This window comes from Alexandromys fortis, unplaced genomic scaffold (assembly GCF_014885135.2).
Source record: "Alexandromys fortis isolate MF-2015 unplaced genomic scaffold, M_Fortis_MF-2015_v1.1 scaffold_32, whole genome shotgun sequence".
NCBI lineage: Eukaryota > Metazoa > Chordata > Mammalia > Rodentia > Cricetidae > Alexandromys > Alexandromys fortis.
Window position 1 is genome coordinate 9,873,736 of NW_026067938.1, and position 15,744 is coordinate 9,889,479.

A 15,744-nucleotide genomic window follows, 5' to 3' on the forward strand; every position below is an offset into this window, starting at 1 on the left:
GTGTGTGTGTGTGTGAGAGAGAGAGAGAGAGAGAGAGAGAGAGAGAGAGAGAGAGAGAGGATAGTGGCTAGAGGGAGGTGTAGATTTGAAAGTCTGTTAAAGGGAAATGCATTAACCTTTTTCAAGTCAATTTTGTTAGGTCTTGTCTGAGGGATAGATAGTTAGAATACTGAAAAAATAAATTGCAGCAGGGACCAACAAACTTTGGCCTCTCTTATGTAAATCAAGTTTTATTTGAGAAAATGCACATATATTTCATTCAGAAGAGCCCATGACTTTCTTCGTTCCACAGCTGTAGAGTTGCTGCCAAGACAGATGATGTGCTAAAAAGAGTAATTACCAGATTTGTGAAGAAATAAGTCTGCCAACCCCCAGTCTCTAGGTTAGGGTTCCATAAAGTTGGAAAGAACCTTTAGATGTAATTAAAACAAAACAAACAAAACCCAGCTTACTATAACACAAAAATAATCCATATAGATCAGTGGTTTTCAACGTTCCTAATACTGTGACCCTTCAATACAGTTCATGTTATGGTGACTCCCAATCATAAAATTTCTTTGATACTTCATAAGTGATGTTGCTGTTATGAACTGTCGTGGAAATATATAAAAAACAACTTTTAAAGCCGGGCGATGGTGGCGTATGCCTTTAATCCCAGCACTCGGGAGGCAGAGGCAGGCAGATCTCTGTGAGTTCGAGACCAGCCTGGTCTACAGAGCTAGTTCCAGGACAGGCTCCAAAGCCACAGAAAAACCCTGTCTCGAAAAACCAAAAAAAAAAAAAAAAAAAACTTTTAAAATAAAAAAAATAGCAATTTAAATAATTTATTCTTATTTTTATGCAAATTGGTATGGTGTCTGCATGTATGTCTGTGTAAGGGGGTCAGAAGACAATCTCTCTTTCCACTCTCTGGGGTCCAGGAATTGAACTCAGGTTGTCAAGCTTGGCAGCAAGTGCCTTGATCTCCCAGTCATCAGATGACCCCATCATTATTCAACTTAAATACAACTCCTTCCACTGAACGTATGTTGAAAGCTACATTGCCGCAAAAGCCTCGGGACTTTATTGAATTAATTACATAAATGTTTTGTAAAGTCTTAATCTTATTTTCTGGTCTCTGGAGATCTTGGGTTTCACACCCAGGAAGATGAAAAACCAATAGTAGCATTTCAGGAATGCATTTGAGGGAGACAGACAGTAAGAGAATCTGCATTCATGTCTCCAATTGGAATACAAAGAGAGAATATAGGTTTAACTGTTCCTCGGAAGGTAAGGTCAAAGAAACTATAAATGAGGGATTGCTCTGTCACATTGTAGAATGATACTTGGCCACAGCCACAGTCAACGAAGACTCCAACGTTGTACATTTGCTTTCTCAGAGAGACCTTTCTTAAAGGGGGAAAGACCCAAAAGGTGTACTCGGCCCCCATCGTGGACCCCATGAGCAGGTACTTATCTCCAGAAGCCTGGGGTACGTTGTTCTTTCTCTCTGTACAGTCACATATGCCCAACTGCCACTGCGTTGCCTGTCCCACAGATACCTCCCAATAATGCCTCCCTGAGCTGAAGCTCCCTGCACCCAACACGGAAGCACTGAAGTCCAATCTCCTTGGAGTGTCGCACAACCTCTGTGGTATAGCTCCAAATCCCATGCTTCTCAAGTCCTCAGATAAGACGAGGGAAGGATGAGCGGTGTCTGGGTCCAAAGTTACATGTCCTGCAGGAAGAGAACTTCAATTACTCAGTCTTAGGGTTCAGCAAAACGATATCACTGTTTCTAACAGGTAGCAGCTTCCGAACAAGTGGCATGTGACAGAGGCAATTTAGAAGACCCTGAAATAGAGACATGAAGCCGTACCTCAAAAGATGGGCAATATGGGGGAGGATTATAGTGATAGAATATTCTTCTTGTTGTTATTTTTGTTTTTCGAGACAGGGTTTCTCTGTAGCTTTGGAGCCTGTCCTAGAACTAGCTCTTGTAGACCAGGCTGGCCTTGAACTCACAGAAATCTGCCTGCCTCTGCCTCATGAGTGCTGGGATTAAAGGCGTGCGCCACCACTGCCCTTCAGTGTTTCTTATTTCTAAGGTTGAACTCAGCGGTAAATCTACGGTGTGACAATGGTCCCCAGAGGCTTCTAGGTTTGAACACTTGGTCCTCAGTTGACGACCTCTTGGGGAAGGATTAGGAGGTGTGGCTCTGCCTGAGGAGATGTGTGACTGATGGTGGGTTTTGAAGTGTCAAAAGAATTGTGCCATTCACAATGTGCTCTCTGCTCCAGCCTCCTTCGGCCTGCTGCCTCTGCCCTGCCATCATGAATTCGAATCCCTTAAACCATAAGCCTCAAATGCAAAAACTCTTTCTTCTATAAGTTGCTATGGTCAACAGAAAGCTTAACTGGCACAAGACTTAAGTTCCTTTTTTTTCCTTCCTTCCTTCCTTCCTTCCTTCCTTCCTTCCTTCCTTCCTTCCTAACTTCCTTCCTTCCTTTCTTCCTTTCTTCCTTCCTTCTTTTTATCTTTCTTTTTTGTTTTTGTTTTGAGGCAGCATTTCTCTATAGCTTTGGATCCTGTCCTGGAACTCATTCTGTAGACCAGGCTGGCCTCAAACTCACAGAGATCCATCTACCTGTCTCTGCCTCCCAAGTGCTGGGTTTAAAGTTGTGCACTGCCACTGCCCAGCAAGCTCCTTCTCTTAACTTCAGTAAGTAAAACAGACCACTTCACAATATTAGAGTAGCCACATTGCCCAACTTAAGTTGCAGGTTTTCACAGGTTTTTAATACCTCCAGAAGACTAGCAAAAACAATGAAAGTAAGTTTCCTCTAGAAAAAAAGATACCTTTATTCCTGGTCTCAGGTATTCCTAGAGGTAAAATCTTAAGAACAACAACAACCAAAAGGTCCCCCTGTTAAAACCAGTAAATAGCTGGGTGGTGGTGGCACACACCTTTAATCCCAGCACTCAGGAGGCAAAGGTGGGCGGATCTTTGTGAGTTCGAGGCCAGCCTGGTCTACAAGAACTAGTTCATGGCAGGCTCCAAAGCTACAGAAAACCCTGTCTCAATAAACCAAACCAAAACAAAACAGTTAATAACACATTTAGAAAATACAAAACTGGTGCAGAGGGTGACCAAAAAAAAAAAAAAAAAATCTGTCAGGAACATTCAATAAAAACCCCCTTTTAATTAACTGGATAGTATTTAAACCAAACTCCAATTTAGTGGGAAGGCATTAGATGAAGGAATTACTATATGTAGAGCCTAAAATAAGTGTACTTTTTATGTTTGGGGAAAGGTAAACTGTAAACATACATCCATACAATAGGCAGCAGGAGCTGTCACTCAGAGGTGAAGCAGGGGCTTAGCCCACAGACTGGAGTTCAACCCCCAGCACCATACCATAAGGATGCCCACAGCATTTAGAAAACTTAGTTGCAAACATAAATGAGATATACCATGTTCATGGATAGAGTCCCACTTACTTTGTAGCTTTAGCAGTGCTTTGTCCATCCTTATCACCAGGGATGAGCTCAGGTCTGTGATCTGAGCTGGCTTTAGATTCTGAAGCAACACAGACTCACTCCTAAGGAAAAAGACAAGGTTGGTCCTGGCCGCTCTCAAAGAATGGACCCCATTAACTTTCATCCATAGATACAACCTCATTTCATGCTACAATGAGCATCCCCATCCCTCGTGTGTTCAAGACATCAGACCTGTTTCTCGCCTAATTGTTTCCAGAAACTCACCTTTCTAACCAGCACTTTGCATCCTATGGGGGAAAAAAGAGACAAGGTTACTACTGGAAATTTGAGTCAAAGTGTTTATAAGTCATTTTCGAGATGCTTAAAAGTACAGCACTGTGTGTCTTTGGGTACGCGCACGCGGGCACAAGTGTGAGTTTAGTAAAGCAGTAGGCTCTTCTCTCTCTCTCTCTCTCTCTCTCTCTCTCTCTCTCTCTCTCTCTCTCTCCACACACACACACACACACACACACACACACACACGGACACCTGCCAGAAAAAAATAATTTTGCTCTATTCCCAAGAGAAACACCACCTGTACCTCACCCTGGCCCCTTATTCAGAACACTCTTTTCTTAAATGGTACCCATGTATTTGTTTTCTGTTGCTGGGGGAGTAAGACTTGGGCAGAGCAGATGGAGGGTCACTAGGCCAAGAGGGCAGTTGGAGCGAGGCCAGGAGCTGAACTTAACTGGGTCACACCTGCTCATGTTGTTCGGAAATAGGCTCGGCTCTGTAATGGAACTATATCCTTAGGGGTTATCTACAGAGACTTTTCAGTGGATTGTTTTATTATTTATTTTAAAGTACTTTTAATGTTTTAAATATTATGAATTGGGGTTAGGTCTATAGCTAAGTAGTGTTTGTCTAGTAGCCCAATTCCGACTACTTCCACTAAAAATATATATAAATACTGTGAATGAGCGCACAAGCTTTTCAGATCCGTGCCTGAAGAACAGGGGAATATAAATAGAGTTTAAAAGGCTTTAACTGACTATTGTTCTTTAGTAGCTAGCTTCTTAAAAAGATAATGCACGCGGCTGTATAACATTTTAAATACTTAGTCCATTCAGGCTGTACTAAAATACCCTAGCTGGAATAGCTTGTTACAATAGGATGATTTTTCTTTTTGGTTTTTCAAGACAGGGTTTCTCTGTAGCTTTGGACCTCATCCTGGAACTTGCTCTGTATACCTCAAACTCACAGAGATCTGCCTGCCTCTGGTTCCCAAGTCCTGAGATTAAAGGCGTGTGCCACCACCACCCAGCTTTAATGGGAATTTTTATCACATACTCTGGAGGCTGAGAATTCACAGATTTGGTCCTAGTGAGGTAGCTTTCACCTCACGTGGTGAAACCAACCGGTGGGGGGGGGGAACTATGTTAGTCCTTCTAATAAAGTCACTAATCCATTTAGGAGAGCACCACCCTACACACCAGTCACCTGAGGATTCCATCTCTCATACCCTTGTCCCTGCAGATAAGAATTTTGATGTATTCACCACACGCATGCACACACAAAAGCAGAGATTATAGCCCACCCCCACCCCCCATTCCCAGGTTACACGTCTTTACTATGTAGAGGGTTTTCATCTTTTGACCGTGTTTTTGAATGCTAAGATACATGTCAATTATTTTCTAAAACCCAAAGGAAATGCCATTGTACATTATTCCTTGCCAATTTGATATTTTAAATACAATGTCTGGAGATACATTGTACTTTATCCATAGAGTATTCTATTGGATGGGAGAAAGAGAGGCACATCTCAGTTCATACTTACTGTTTCATTTCATTGTTTTAGAAGTAAGATCTTACACGGAGGCCCTGGCTAGCCTGTAACTCACAGCAATCCCCCAGCCTCATCCTCCCAAGCATTGGCATGGCATGAGTCACCATGCCTGGCTTTCAAACTCACTCTGATACATTTTTAAGGAGGTAAATCACTTTACAAAACAGTTGTCTATCACACCAGGATACACTGTGGGAACCATGACACGTGGATGTCTGGTGTGGGATGCTTCAGAGAGAGCAAGTCTGGCTCCTCATACATTTGTCTGACGGTAGAATTGGTCTAAGTTCACTCTTCTAACACTTTGAAACATACCTAGAGGGAGCATCTACCTCTCTCTCTCTCTCTCTCTCTCTCTCTCTCTCTCTCTCTCTCTCTCTCTCACACACACACACACACACACACACACACACACACACACGAGAGAGAGAGAGAGAGAGAGAGACAGAGAGACAGAGAGAGACAGAGACAGAGAGACAGAGAAGTTCAGGGATCCTTTCAAAGGAGGGAAATGCATAAATGCCAGAAGCAGTGAATAAGAAAAGATTTCCTGGACCCAGCAGGCCAGTCGCACGCAGGAACTCACAGCAGGTGTGACAGCATCTACAAAGCCTGGGCAAGCCCACGCTAGACCAAATTCTAGCACGGAGAGGTCAGCTAAGCTCAGGCTCTTACACCTAGTCGTGAAATTACTAGAAACTGCTAGCTGCTGGGAGAGAGAGTTTTCTTTAAGACTATCGCCCCTGGTAAGACAGCTGCTCTCCAATGGAAGAAAACACCCAAGAATATTTGGGCAGCAAAAACTGATCCTGAAGGATTTTTTAAAAAGGAGAAAGATGGCTGGGAAGGGGTGGACCTGGAAAGAGTGTGGTGACCAGGAATATGATCGAGCACATTATATTGAACTCGCTATTTTTTATTTATTTATTTATTTATTTTTTTTGAGATAAGGTCTCACTACGTAGCCTTTGCTGTCCTGAAGCTGGCTATGTAGATCAGACTGGCCTGAACTCAGAGAACCACTAGCTTCAAAGGAATCATTTTTAATAAAAAGAAATGCAATATATCATCATTATCTCTTGTCACATCCTTGTACAGTAAAACACCAGGGCTTACTTCTATCATCTATCAATCATCTGTGTTTTGACCTAGAGCTCAATACCCGTCAGTCAATCTCTCTGGCCATCTTCCTTTCCAGCTTTCCTCCAGTCTTTGTTAATCACCCTCTGTCAACTTCTATGACATCAATTCAAGTTCTACATATGAATGGGAATCTTGTGGCGCTTTCTTTTGTATTCTTGACTTACACTTAACATAAGGACTCCAAGTTTATCATTTTTACGACTGAACCGCATTCCGCACATGAGGTATCTGCACCACCTTTAGAGAAAGCTCCATTCCTAGCACTGTAAGTTTTCTTGGCACACTAATTTCATTCCCTTCAGACATATGCCTGAAGTGGGATTGAGGAAGCTCAGTACTGTTCTCCATATGACTGTACTGATTTACTTTCCCTCCAACTGCATTCCTGATGCTTTCTGCAGGTGGACAATAGCCGCTTAGTCTTCACATTGGGTGGAAGAGCACTGGCCCCGGCATTCTGGAAGTGACCCTCAGTGAATTCTGTCCCCTCCTCGGCTCTCAGAGTGCTCTTAAGAAAGGGTTCCCTCCAGGCTTACCTGGAGCAATGCTCCGGCAGGTTCCCCCCACTTCTTCTCCAGTTCCGTAATGGTCTTCTGGAGGATGTAGAGGTGCTTCCGAACCCAGACTGCGTTCGCCTTCAGTTTGCTCTTGTTCTTTCTCCCCAGGTGGCTGAGTTTCTGTAGATGGCATCTCCTCATTACCATATGGCAAGTTGTACCTTTTCTCATTTACTAATTCAACCTTGTCCTGTCATCTGCTTTCCGCCCAGGAGTAGACACAGTCAGCTAACAGGCTGCCCTTTTAAGAGAATTGCAAGGCAGGAGGCGCTGGCAGCACACTGTGTAATTCCAGCATTTGAAAGGTGGGGACAAGAGGCAGGAAGATGATGAATTCAGGCCAGTCAGGACTACAGAGTGAGATTTCATTACAAACAAATAATTGGAAAGTTATCCCTTGTTTAATATGATAAAGTAAGCATTTGTCCATGTAATCTGCTTACTCAGATTAACAAACAAGGCACCCAAAACACACCCACCTTCTTTCTGGTGCGACATTGTGTTCAGAAGTTCAATGTTTCACCACTAATTAAAATGATAAGTTAGGGCAAGGTATCCTGGGGACAGAGGCAGGTAGGTGTGTTTCTGTCCGTTCAAGGCCAGCCTATCTACAAAGTAAGTTCCAGGCCAGCTAGGGCTACAGAGTGAGGCACTGTCTCAAAAACTTTTTTTTTTTTTTTTTTTTAAAGAGAGGATCTCATTGCATAGCCCTGGCTGTCCTGTAACTCACTCTGTAGACCCGGCTGACCTCGAACTCGCAGAGACCTGCCTGCCTCTGCCTCCCAAGTGTGCCACCATGCCTGGCTACTCAAAAGTAAATTTTATACTTTCATCAATAATTAATGAGGATGCCTATACAATTAGGCTACTGATAACTGGTTTTCTTTTTTGGTTTTTCAAAATAGGGTTTCTCTGTAGCTTTTGGAGCCTATCCTAGAACTTGCTTTGTAGAGCAGGCTGGCCTCAAACTCAGAGATCTCCCCGTCCCTGCCTCCCAAGTGCTGGGATTAAAGGAGGGCGACACCTCCACCTGACCTGGTTTTCTTTATTTATCCTCGAAAATGTATCAGGTCCCACCTCATCTCATTAGCACATGGTTGTATTAATTAGGAAAAAAAAAGCCAACATTAGATTTTTATTCCTTATTGGGCAACTTGTTTCTGTCTTGGAGAATTCTTCACTGACACACAGAGTCACGTATCCTTGAGTAGTATTCTCTAGTACAGCTGCCTCCCAGCTGATGATGCAAGGCTCCTGTAGAACGCTGTAGGTTACATTTAATCTCCTGTCGCCATTAAGGAGCACAACGGTAATAACGACGCCTGCTATTTATGGATGGCTTAAAAACGTCCAGGGCTCCATCTAAGGGCTCTCTGTAGATGATCTCACTCAAAACTCACAGCAGTGTTATGAATTAGAGGCCATTGCTGTTTCCACTTCGCAGCCAAAGAAATTGGGTTAGTCATCGAGCTGCACAGGCCCAAGGCTACCTAAAAGCTAGTAACTACTAGAACCCAAATAAGAGCCCCAGGAACCTGCCTTCTGAGGTTAACCCTCAATATGGCTCTGGACAGAAAGAATATTAGTGCTGTCTTAGCCATGGATGCAAGTATATTAGCAGTGTAATAAGAGATAATGATTATATACAATAATGTACATGTCTATTTTAGCTTCCTTGCTTGTCTATATGTGTGTGTGTGTGCGCGTGTGCATGTGTGTGCGTGTTTGGACAGAGGCATATAAAAGAATTGCAAGTATGTAAACACATACACTCTGCACACATGTGGCTGTCCCTGAATTGTTTATTTGGGAATGGATACACTGCTTCGGCATTACTTCTAGAATATTCTCTTACCTGTAGCATTTCCTGGGACTTGTGACTGAACTCAGCATTAAACTTCCTCAGTAGGTTCTGATGAGGTTCTTTCACATCCAGGTCAAGTGTGCAAGCTGACAGTCTCAGAAAGGGCCGCTCCATCTCTTCAGCCAGTAACAGGAATCTCATCTTATACTCAGCCCTGATCATCTCTTTAAACCTCTGCTCTTCTTCCTTTCTCAAATGCAGATGTGACAGATCTCAGGTTAAACAGGATAAACCGACAATTGTGAACCCCCTTCTTTTGCCAGGACACAACCACAAGAAGGATTCCGTTCAGATTCACCAGTATACCAACAAAATCATAAACTCAACACCCTTATCAGGCAGCTCACAACTGTGTCTGGCTCTCGTTCTAGGGAATCCAGTGCCCACTTCTGACCTCCTTTGGAACCAAACTTACTTGCTCAAACATATTTGTAAATGAATACAAGCCTTAAAATTAATCCTTAAATATGATAAGGCTAAAAATAAATCGTAAAGAAATTAGCTTCCTTTCCTTTAGGGATTCCAAGTACTTTTTTCCTGCTCTGCTATCTTTTCCTTTTTCTTTCCAAGACAGGGTTTCTCTGTAGCTTTGGAGTCTGTGCCTCCTGTGTACTGGGATTAAAGATGTATGCCACCACCACCTGGCTCTGTCGTTTTTTGTTGTTGTTGTTGTTGTTTACTTTGTTGATATTGTATTACCTAATTTCTATCGTTATTGATAGGTTCCCTCTCCCCAGCATTAGGATAAATCTCACCTGAAGCATTACCACTCTCTCTTGTTCATCAGCCAGTAAGCTTTTAACTACTTCCAGCTTCTCCCGCAGTATAACCAGTGTTGCCTGGAGTAACTTCTACAGAGAAATAGATCACAGAATTGCAGGTAAGTTTCTTGTGTGAGAACAGGGGGCATTCCCTTTTACTCCCTGCCCTCCCCCAGACAGGGTTTCTCTGTGTAGCCCTGGCTGTCCTGGAACTCACAGAGACCCTCTGTCTCTGCACCCTAATGCTGAGATTAAAGGCATGCACCACCACCACCCTGCTGATCTGAGGATTCTTATGGGGGGGGGTCGCGGAGACAGAGGACACTAAAACAATATTAGTAGCATCAACCATGTGTTTTCTTTGGACTTAATGTAGAAAGTTTAGTTTATTGTGGTATTTCTTAACTCCCAGGGATTGTTTCTGGAATGCTAGTATATCTGTTCAATCAATCAATCAGTCAGTCAGTCAGTCAGTCAGTCAGTCAGTCAGTCAGTCAGTCACTAAGTCATACAGTCATTCATTCAGTCAGTCAATCAGGAACCAGCCAGGCTCCTTTAGATTTCCCTTACCCTGTAATACTCAGCAGCTTCTTGTATCCCATATACTGCATGCTGCTTGTGCTCGGGAGCCTGGACACATTTGCTGCAAACTGTGGTTTGGTCATCGTCACAGAAAAGCTGCAACGGCTGCAGGTGTGTTCCACAGTGGGCCTCCTCTGCGATGCTGGGCAGTAACTGGGGCTTGGGCGTCTGGGACATCCTGGTCAGTGCCGCTAGATGAATACCGGCCTGTTGTTTGTTCCTGATGGGGACCTCTTCCCTGCCGATGAACAGGAGGAGACAAACTGATGTACCAAGCTAAAGCAGGCCCACTTGGTAATGGGCAGGACACTGGAGCAGAATCGGAGTTTTTCAGTCGCCGCCTGCTGAAGGAGGAAGGAGACAGAGTTATGGCAGTATTCCTGCTCGGATAGACTCAGGTCTTCCGACAATCCAGCAGTAGGTTTGAAGACTAACTGGAAGCAATAGCAGAGCCCATTTCTCTACAAGTCAACAGAAGGCAACTGTGAATACAATGGCGAGGGAAGTAAGATCTCAGTTGAAGCAAAGTCACATACTCGCGCAGATTGCACACCTGTATACCGCAGTACTCACTACCCAGCACTGAGAGAGCGACAGACACCCGGGGTGCTGAGTGTCTCAAAAAGGAGAGGCACCTAGGTTCCAAGTGTCAGGAGCCATTTGTACACGCTTGTACAGGCCTGAGAGTTGCGTCTCTGTAGACTTTGCAACAATGTTGTCCCAGCTCACCGGACCCTAGAACTCATAAAAGAGAAACCACACACACATATACAAGTGCAAACAAAATATGACAGTGACTGTGATGGTTTGCTTGTCACAATCTAGAACCCACAGGGTACTAATCTCTATCCTTTGGTCCCAGCAAGATGGGGGTCATAGGTAGGAACAATCACGCCAAGCTATGTTTTTCTTCTTGAATTAGTGTTTAAGACACAATATATTTTTATGTTTAAGCATACTATTTTTTAAAAAAAAATATTTATTTATTATGTATACAATATTCTGTCTGTGTATATGCCTGGAGGCCAGAAGAGGGCACCAGACCCCATTACAGATGGTTGTGAGCCACCATGTGGTTGCTGGGAATTGAACTCAGGACCTTTGGAAAAACAGGCAATGCTCTTAACCACTGAGCCATCTCTCCAGCCCTAAGCATACTATTTTATAATTTTAAGTATACTACACATTAGGGATATATTTTGTACATATATATGTATTTTTTATTGTTGTTGTTTTGGTTTTTGAAACAGTGTTTCTCTGTATAGTTCTGACTGTGCTAGAACTTGCTCTGTAGACCAGGCTGGCCTCAAACTCAGAGATTCACCTGCCTCTGCCTCCCGAGTGCTGAGATTAAAGGCATGCACTGCCTGGCTTGGTGCATATATTCTTAAAGAGTATCTTGTTGGTCAAGAGAGATGACTCAGAGGTTAAGAGTGTGTGCTGCTCTTATAGAGGACTGGAGTTCACAAAGGCAGTAACTCAAGCTTCAGGAGATCCAACAGTTCTGTCATCCTTGGGTGCCTACAGTTATGTACAGGTACCTGCATCCCACCACACACACACACACACACACACACACACACACACACACACACAATCTTGCAGGTGAAATGGTGCACAGTTTGGAGCCCAGCACTCTGGAAGCAGAGACAGGCAGATATCCAGGAGTTTAAGGGCAGCCTGGTCTACATAGCAGGCTCCAGACTAGACAGTGCTTCATAGTGAAACCCTGTCTCAAAAAAAAAAACTAACAAATACATACATAAATTTCTTTTTTTTAATTTTATTAATTTTTATTGAACCCTACATTTTTCTCTGCTCCCTTCTCTATCTCTTCCCTCCCTTTCAACCCTCACCCAGGGTCCCCATGCTCCCAATTTACTCAGGAGATCTTGTCTTTTTCTACTTCCCATGTAAATTAGATCTATTTTATATCTCTCTTAGGTCCTCATTGTTGTCTAGAGTCTCCGGGATTGTGATTTGTAGGCTGGTTCTCTTTGCTTTATGTTTAAAAATCACTTACGTGTGAGTACATGTGATAATTCTACTTCTAAGTCTGGGTTACCTCACTCAAAATAATGTTTTCTAGTTCCACCCATTTGCCTGCAAAATTCAAGATGTCATTATTTTTTTCCGCTGTGTAAATGTGCCACATTTCCCTTATCCATTCTTCGGTCGAGGGACATTTAGGTTATTTCCAGGTCTGGCTATGACAAACAATGCTGCTATGAACATAGTTGAGCACATGTCCTTGTGGCTGGCACAATTGAGCATTCTATGCATATATACCCAAAAGTGGCATTACTGGCATAAATTTCTTAAATACTGTGCTTAGTTGTTTTTTGTTTGTTTGTTTGTTTTTCTTCTTCTTTCTTGGAGACAGGATCTCATTGCTCTGCGTCCTGAGTGCTGGAATTGAAGGCCTGTACCACCATGCCCAGTTACCTGTATCTTAAAGCAGAGGTTGTCTAAAGGGTTTTTCAGGCATGATGGCTCATTCTGTGATCTTCATCACCTGGAGGCTGAGACAGGAGTGCTGGGCGGTGGTGGCACCCTTGAGAGGCAGAGGCAGATGGATCTCTGTGAGTTCGAGGCTAGCCTGGTCTACAAGAGCTAGTTCCAGGACAAGCTCCAAAGCTACAAAGAAATCCTGCCTTGAAAAACCAAAACAAACAAACAAACAAAACTTATCCTTTTTTTTTTTTGATGGTTATTAAATGGGTCGTGACTCATTAAGTGGCAGCAAGCAGTCCCAGTATTTGTTCCTCCACATATTGTATAGTCCTAGCTTCAGAAAGATTTATTTTACTTAAGAATACTCAAGGGGTGGGAATGCAGCTCAGTCACAAAGAGCTTGCTTAGTGCACGTGGGGCCTTGGGTTCAACTTTATCACCTCAAGGGGTGGGAGCTAGCCCTCTGTTTTCTTAAAGAGTAAATTATTACACTGATGACACATGCCCACCCATGATCGGAACTGTTGCAGGATATGTGGTCACACCCCAAGATTGTGCTATTTACTGGAAAAACATGTTTCTGGCTGTGGTGTGGCTCAGACCTGGCACACACCTTCTACCCAAGAGCTTTCTGCTTGAATATTGCATATAGGATTCAATAAAGTCAACCATACGTCAAGAGGCAGAGCAAGCAACCAGCTGACAGGAAGTGAACATAGGATTATTATGGAAAACCAGTGTAAGAAGGAGTCAGGAGGAGAGAGAGAGACAGACAGATACACAGAGGAAGTAGAAGGGAGGGACATTCTGTTTGAGGAGGCTTCTGGGGTGTAGGTAGAGAGGGGAGGTCAATTGGGTACTTTCCCTGCCTCTCTGAGCTGGGAGGCTTTCACCTCAGCATCTGGCTCCCAACTCTTTATTGGTAAAAGTGAAGGATTGAGATTTTGATAATAATATCACTTGACACTTGACCTAGGAGAAATGCCTTGAATTTGAAGCCAGCCTGGGCTATAGAGTGAAATCTCGTCTCAAAAAGAAAAAAAGAAATCAGAGTATAACAACTAATAAATCAATCTTTAAATAATAATAACAATAAACTATTAAATCTCTTAACGCAGCTAGGCAGTGGGGGCACACTCCTTTAATGCCAGTACTTGGGAGGCAGAGGCAGGCCTCTGAGACTGGCATAATATATATATAATTCCAGGACAATTAGGGATACATAGAGAAACCCTGTCTTTAGAAACAACTACAACAACAAAAACAAACAAAAAACCCAGACCAAACCAAGGCTCTAAGTTTACAGTAGACTATTCTTGGTAACAAGATAAAAAATTCATATGTAAATATTAATACCTCATTTGGAAACACGATGGCTGTTTGAAGAAAATATATTTCTGTAATATGCATGAGGTATAAGCTGGTATAGTATAGATTCTCCATACAGGAGACAAACCTTGATCTTTCTTCATCATTGTGCCCTCATCTTCTGGGGGTTAGGATTTCAGGTATGGAGCAGCATCCCGAACATTATTTTCCTTGATTTTTTTTTTTTTTTTTTGCCTAGATTTGTTAATAGCATCCTTACTTTTCTGTTTATTTATTTTGCTTTGAGTCAAGGTCTCGCTCTGAACCCCAGGCTTTTCTGAAACTGGCTATTTCTGGGCTCACTCTTGGCAGTTCTTTCCCTGCTTCCAGAGCCATCACACCAGGTGTAGTGGATTTTTGGGTTACTAGTTCACAAATAACAACACAGAGACTGATTAATTTTGAAAGCTTGGCTTTGGCTTAGACTTGTTTTTAGCTAGCCCTTATTGATAACTCCTAGCCCATCTTGCTTCCTTCCTATCTCATGTGCCTAGATTAGATTCCTCCTCCTCCTTTTTCTCTCTGCCCAGAAGTCCCGCCTAACCTCCTGCCTAGCTGTTTGATGCTCATCTTTTTATTATATCAATCACAGTGATATACCTTCACAGAGTATCCAAGCATCTCACAACAACCAGGCTAACTTCTATCTTCTTTAACTTTTAAAGAATTGAAAGTGGGTTGGTGGTGCACCCTCGCAAACATGGCGTGCAGAGGCCGGAAGTTGAAAAGTTAGAAGCAGGAAGTTGAAATGTTGTCGTTCGGAAGGACTGCAAACTGAGAGGCTATTTACAAATGACTAATGTGAGCTGTTTCACATTATGCATGGAAGAAAGAATTCAAATGATAAAACAGCCAGGCGAGAAGCACTGGACTTCAGCTCTTTGGGAGGCCAGGCCAGTATCACAAAATGAGAATGAGTCCAAGATCAACCTGTGTGTGACTTTCTATCAAAATGACACAAACAAACAAAAGAGGGCTGAGGACTGTGTCTCAGTGTTAGGACATTTGCCTAGCATGTGTGAGGCTCTGGATTTAAACCCTAGTACCCATAAAGATAAGTAAATGATTAAAATTTAGTGGAAGGATGTTAAAAAAAATCATCTGGTAAGATTCCAGGGACAGAAGCAGTGGCCTGGAATACAATATTCTTCTCTTTTCCAACTGCAAACCTGTGTGAGGTCAGATTTGAAGCTCAAAACCAAACCCATTCATTGTTAACGACTGGATGCCTGGCAGACACCGGGAAACAACTTTTCTAACAAGCCACAAATGGAATAGCCTTGCACAACAGTAAAACCACACCTTATTCTCAAAAAAAAAAAAAAAAAAAAAAGTGACCAGGCTGTGGTGGCATGCACCTTTAATCCCAGCACTCGGGAGGCAGAGGCAGGTGGATCTCTGTGAGTTCGAGGCCAGCCTGGTCTATAGAGTGAGTTCCAGGACAGGCCCTAAAGCTACAAAGCAGCCCTGTCTTGAAAAACAAACAAACAAACAAAAAACCATACAAAAAAAATCAACAACAAAGTAACTAAGGCTTGTAATTCCAGCATTCAGGAAGCTGGGGCAGAAGGATTAGGAATTTAAGACAGCCTGTTCTAACATAAAATTTTGTCATAAATCATTGGGAATTTTGGGCTACAAAAGTATATTCCCTTAAAAGGAATTGCTGACAATACATTTATGATTTCAGTAACTTTGTCAGACTC

At 42.8% G+C, this 15,744-nt stretch overlaps 1 protein-coding gene across 1 annotated transcript; it reads right to left on the reverse strand.

Annotated features, from left to right (window-relative positions):
• Window positions 1-861: 861 nt before the first annotated feature.
• Triml2 (tripartite motif family like 2) lies at window positions 862-10,393 on the reverse strand. Its single transcript, XM_050147194.1, has 7 exons — window positions 10,205-10,393; window positions 9,629-9,724; window positions 8,865-9,059; window positions 6,989-7,129; window positions 3,746-3,768; window positions 3,482-3,582; window positions 862-1,717 (listed from the first exon to the last, which is right to left on the reverse strand). Exons 1-7 carry the CDS (start codon window positions 10,391-10,393, stop codon window positions 1,170-1,172), a joined length of 1,293 nt encoding a protein of 430 aa, XP_050003151.1. The 3' UTR covers window positions 862-1,169.
• Window positions 10,394-15,744: the final 5,351 nt, after the last annotated feature.

Bases quoted from the DNA above. Each gene is read 5' to 3' on its own strand.
- Triml2 (XM_050147194.1), bottom strand. From the start codon at position 10,393: ATGTCCCAGACGCCCAAGCCCCAGTTACTGCCCAGCATCGCAGAGGAG. The intron at 9,060-9,628 runs GTGAGATTTATC...CATTTGAGAAAG, and splicing joins AGAGAGTGGTAATGCTTCAG to GAAGAAGAGCAGAGGTTTAA. The intron at 1,718-3,481 runs GTAAGTGGGACT...CTCTTCCTGCAG, and splicing joins AGCACTGCTAAAGCTACAAA to GACATGTAACTTTGGACCCA.